This window comes from Macrosteles quadrilineatus, unplaced genomic scaffold, assembly GCF_028750875.1.
Source record: "Macrosteles quadrilineatus isolate MER2022 unplaced genomic scaffold, UCM_ALF_1.0 Scaffold_9__3_contigs__length_116548681, whole genome shotgun sequence".
NCBI classification, from domain to species: domain Eukaryota; kingdom Metazoa; phylum Arthropoda; class Insecta; order Hemiptera; family Cicadellidae; genus Macrosteles; species Macrosteles quadrilineatus.
The window spans coordinates 84,524,287-84,530,286 of NW_026542602.1; the positions used below are offsets into that span (position 1 = coordinate 84,524,287).

Genomic DNA, 6,000 nt, shown 5'->3' on the forward strand with positions numbered 1-6,000 from the left:
CTGTAATAGGTAGCCATAAAAGAATCGTTAATAGATACAGGGGGCCTTGTCTATTATCAGTGCCTAAATAAGATCTAAGTTCAGTTTAAAGCTTCGCCGTTTAAACCGCAGTAATAAACAGAACTAGGAGTACGTTTACCTCTAAAATAAATATATTGACCTTAAAACGACAGATCTTGTGAAAATCAAAGCAATAGCCTCATGCTTTGAAAACAGGCTCAGTATGGGATGGTAACTGGTGAGTTATGCCTCGTACAAGAAAATTGGGTGGGTACTACTTAGTTTTTACAAGGTCTCAAACACCCCCAACAACATTAAACCTATTGCAAGACATTACATCTCCAACAAAGATATTACTATTTGGATTAAAAATCTCCAACAGCGATCGGAGCTTTTGATTAAAAGTAAACACAATTAGTGCGAACAGAAGTAGAGGCTGCAACAGCTGAAAAAGCATTTCCGGTCGAGCTAGAGCGAGGAGGTTTTGAACAGTGGTTTTGTTGGATAATTAATATCTTGATTGAAACTCATTTGCACCATTTTGTGAAGGTTGTGTTGTTTTTGTTGTTTTACTCAAATTTCACCTTTGGGTTTTTCTATAGTAGCCTCTAACTTGAGCTGTTTTATTTTAAACACTTTGTTTTTAACTAATATACGACAAACTTACTATTTAAACTAGTGTAATTACAAAGAAACTATACACTAAACATTATTGTAAATTATAGTGTAAATATATTTTTTTTTTCAAAAACCCTTGTAAAACCATCTCTTCTTTTATCTACAGTACTACCATAATACCACCTAGTAATGGTGGTATAGTTACTTCCATTAACCATAATTATTTCATAGCTTTTGAGAAAAATACTACTCCTTTCTAACACGGGTGTAGGTTAAGCTTATATCGAAAATGTAAGATAATCAATTACACATCTGCATGGCAGATTCTAAAAAATACTACATTACACCAAATATTTTTTATATACACGTCACTAAGACAGTGGCGTTCTTATTGTTCGTTTTTAATACAGTACAGTAGTATACTTCGTGTTCGTTACTTAGTAAAAAAAAACTGTTGATAGCTCACACAGACTGGTCCTCAATGCAGGATTACAGACAGTTCAGTTCACAAAGCCCTGCTGTCATTTCACACAATACGGTAACTACTCTAGTTACACAACCTTTATTGTGTGAGTCCAGTATTATTCTGGTTTTTATTTGTTTCGTGTTTCCACTTTATTTGTCTAGTCACCATGTTACAGTTGTTTGTCCTAATCACGGATATACTGTGACTATGAATGAGTTTGTGAGCATTATACATTTTGGGGTTGGTTTTAAAAAGTGTAGAAAATACGCCTATGATTTTTTTTAAATGGATATAATCGTTTTATGGCTTGGCTAAGATCAAGATTTTTTAATCGATTGAACTAAAGTTATGTTATTTCGAAATATTATGAACTTCTAAAGCCCAGACACCCCAGATATTGTTAACCTTACCCATTTAAATGACAATATTGTAACATTTAGTACATTTCTAGTGTTTAGCTTTTACCGACGAACAAGTTGAAATCTGTTCTTTACAACTATACTTTACAACTATGAATTGCCATAGCAATCTTATTGTAATACATATATATTTTGAGGTTTTGCTACTGAATTTTCAACTGTTTAAATTAAATAAATAACAAATAGGCCTAGTAATAGCTATTTACGTTACAAGTGTAGGAAGAGCGTTTTTACCTCACGCAGGTGAATGGTGTGCAAGGAGCGGAAGCGAGTTGCACACCATTCGTGATGAAAACACGCTTTTGCGTAACGTGTAACGTACGAGATTTTACCTGACCCAACAATATACAGGGGGTTACGTACAATATTTTTCATTATCCATTTCACTCAACTTCTAACAGTAACGTTCTTTTTCAAACAAAAGCTAGGTTAAGAAAATACTTTAAAGCATAACAGTAACATTCAAGTGCACAGCTGATTTCTAGCGTAGAACGTCGTTGGCTCCATAGAGGCTTAATATTTTCTTAAGTTGAGCACTCAATGTTATTTGAATGGGTTTCATTGCTTCACCGAGTGAAGTAAAGAAGTTATTTACATCACGCTTGGGATGGGGAAGTTTAACATGGCGGGTTGGGTAAATTATTACAACAATTATTGATGTAAAACTATTAAGCTTATAGTGTGGTGAAAATTAAGTTAACATTCAGTTGTTCGCTTTTACTGAGCGGTTACATGCACGTTGGGAATGTATAATCAAAAAGAACAGCTTAACTTAATTGAGTACTGACGGATGTTACACTTCAATAGTTAACATTGAATCAAAATATCAACATCTGTGAAAACTTTTGGAAGTGTTCGAAGGAGTTGTTTTAATGTGGCCACTGTAGGTGGCAATATTTAATGTGTAACGCCTAATGAAATATCTACATAGACTTATATTGCATCATTCTCATAATTTGCATCTTACTCATTTAAACACACACCTAAAAAAAATTACATTTAGTGATATGACCCAACAACCTTTAAAAGACAATTCTCTATACCATCTCTCTCCAAGCCCCTAGCCACTTGCCTTTTCCACATATCCATGGCCCCGATGGGGTCGCCGGGTGTTGATGGGGATGGAAAGGTCGTCCTCCGAAGGGTCGAACCATCCCAGAGCGCTTCCAATGACAAGGGTGAGGATGAGACCAAAGGCGGTCACCACAAGGGCAGTCACAACCTTCGACCTAGCGGAGATCACTATGGCCATTCTGGGGACTTTAACGGTGGAGTGGGTGAGTTCTCCCGTAGTTGGGGTTGACACAAACGTTCTAGGTTTGAATTTAAACCTTCAGTTTTCGTACCTCACATCACTTTTAATTATCTCAAAATATAGACCTACTGCGGAAGGGTTTGTGTGAAATCTTGTTTTGTGTAAAACACTGGGACATTATTGCAATCTTTAACTTTTTGATATTTCTAAGTTCGACGATGGAAACTTTTTTTCCTATTACAGTTAGTTTATTAGAAGAATATTTAGCGGTACATGAAAGTTTATATGAGAGAAATTACACCATTACACTAGTTAAGACATTAAATATGGCCTAAATTCTCTAAAGGTATTGAAAACAACTGATTCAAGTATTGTATAGTAAAGTTAACGCCTACGTTTAAGTTAACTTACTTAAACTCAAACACACTATGAGCAAATTTATTTTTTTAGAAATCAAGAAATTATTAAAAAAAAGTGCTTTAATAATTTTAAAATATCTCAAATAATGTTCATCAGTAAATTGATTAGGAATAAATGTCATGTTCCATTCTGTAATGTACTTTTAAACACTATGACTTGTTTACCAAACAATATATTTTAACTTTCACTTAAAACACTTGACTAAGTAAGACAATGAAACTACAAGTTCTGTAACGGATATTTAGTGGATGAAGTGAACTGTTTACTAACTCTCATTAGCTGGAACAAACTTTAAAACTCATTACTTTGCATTATGAAATATACTGAGTGTTTTTAACTTTTGCTCGACTTTACGAATAAATTGTTAAACACGTACTTCGTATTACACTAATACCATTAAACTTCAAGAAGTACATTTTTATAAATAGTTTTGACAGTAAATATAGTTTAACTTTTTAAGTTTACTTAGTGAATAAGTTAGTTATCACTACTTAACGTAGTCGAATTGTAAATATTCCCCCTATTATTATTTTCAATAAAACCTAATGCATTTTCGTATTATTTTCAATTAATGGACAATTACTTGAATTTTACTGCACTATAGTGTGTCCTAATGTTAAACAATTATTCACTTCTTATAGTAAGGTCTAGTAGGTATAGATGACACATTAAAATGATAAACAAAGATTGAAGTAAATCTATAATACTCCAATCTGTAATTAATCATACAAATGGTTACTCTACATTCCATCTATAGATTAAACATATAACCGTTCACCCATTCTAAAAACTAACCACAACAATTTATTAACACGTGGCCACACTTCACAACTAAATCTCTAGTTGTTTACAAAACCCGTGACGTCACTCTGCACACAACACGTTCACAAGTACCACATCGTTGTACACGCCCGACGTGATACGTACGTACGTAACGTACGTGTCTCGACGTCGCCCGGACGTCAACTGGCGCCGAGACGGCGGCATACAGACAGGGGCGACGCGACGCCGACGCCACATCCATTCATACCTCCACCACCGCCACCCAACCCACCCCAACGTTACGATTTATACCTCGACTTCCCGCGTTCAGTTTTTACAAGTGCGCTCAGCAGAGCAAAATGAATTGGGTAATCCTTTACCGATATACTGACGTGGCGTTTTGAAATGGATGTATTGTTTCATCTTTTATTTTTATATCGATTGAATGGGTCTGAATTTATAGAAGAGCATGTTTTCCTTCAGCAAATTAATCATGTAAAGAGGTTGTGATAATTTGCAATAAATTTCAACAGCGGTAGTTTTGAATGTATTAATGAATTCTTAATAGTGATGCAATCATTACAATTTTTGGGGGCTCATATGCGTATTTGATTTAGTTGACATAATCACTGTTTAGTTTCAATTTAATTTATTTATTCAGAAAAAGAAACATTACATGTAATTTTTTACATCAAACACTCTGAAGTTAGGCCCCTGCGAAGCAAAGCTTGAGTGCAGGGACCGAGTCGCAAACATCAAATGAAAATACTACACAATAACAAATACATAGATATATCAATAACATTAAATTGTGACATAAATATTATTGCTATTAACTATATCCTAAGACATTTATTAAATTTTCTATTCTCAATGCTCTACATGCTCTAGTTCGGAATAGTTTTTCACATTACTTTAGGCTTTATTTGTTTATTTACGGTATATTAATTTTACAATAATTTAAATATGCATTCATTTGCATTCACAGGCTTGGCCTAGAGGATCGCGGAAACATCACTTAGGAATATTCTTTTGGTGATTTACGGCATTTGAACCCAGGACCTCACAGACCGAAGTCTAAACCAGCTCACTGCCTTATGCCTTAGCTCTAATGAGTAGTAAATTACCAATCCTATTTATTGAAAATTATGAAATCTCAGGAATTTTAATATGTAAAGGAATGTATAATACAGTGTGGTAGAAAAGTCCCGGAATGGTTAAATATTTTTAAATATAATGCAAATAGAGCTAAAATACTTGGTACAAAGTTACAGGGCATAAAACTCTATTTTAACACATATTCAGTGATTAAATAACTCTTCAGGGGGACGTCCCACAAGGAGTCAGAAGAAAATCTTAAATGGAAGCATAGGTCAATATGCACATCAAATTAAAGGTATTTTTTTTAGAATATAATGCCGCAAACCGCACTTCAAAAGGTTGATCTTGCGCAAAATGACAGTTGATCAAAGATTCATTTAATTTACATTGCTATTATACGCTTTCTCCTCAGGGGGCACAGCCCTAGGAATCGGAAGAAAATTGTTAACGTAAGAATAGGTCGATATGCACATCAAATTGAAGGTCTTCACTTTTAGATTACGATGCCTTAAATTCAAGCTCAATAGAATGCCTGAGTAAAAAATGGCAGTCGTTCAAAGATTCAAAATGGCGGATTCAAGAAATCTTTGAAGATCTGCCATTTTGCGCAGGATCAACCCTTTGAAGTGCGGTTTGCGGCATTGTATTTTACAAAAAAAGACCTTTAATTTGATGTGCATATTGACCTATGCTTCCATTTAAGATTTTCTTCAGACTCCTTGGGGGCCGTCCCCCTGATGAATTATTGCTAAATATGTGTTAAAATATTTAACAGTTTTATGCTCTGTAACTTTGTACAAAGTATTTTAGCTCTATCTGCATTATTTTTTTTAAATATTTTACCGTTCCGGGACTTTTCTACCACACTGTATAATAGAATGGCAAGGTAATGTAAATAATAGGAAAAGATATTCAAACCCATATACAAAAGGACAATATAGCACGTCAAAAAGAATTAG

At 34.2% G+C, this 6,000-nt stretch overlaps 1 protein-coding gene across 1 annotated transcript in view; it reads right to left on the reverse strand.

Moving 5' to 3' along the window:
• Positions 1–2,919, reverse strand: part of LOC129003604 (collagen alpha-1(XVIII) chain-like) — a 354,201-nt gene extending 351,282 nt beyond the window's left edge. Inside the window, exon 1 of the mRNA XM_054431902.1 lies at positions 2,576–2,919. Within this exon, the coding sequence (XP_054287877.1) occupies positions 2,576–2,755 (180 nt within the window). The 5' untranslated portion in view covers positions 2,756–2,919. The remainder of the gene's footprint in view (positions 1–2,575) is intronic.
• Positions 2,920–6,000: the final 3,081 nt, after the last annotated feature.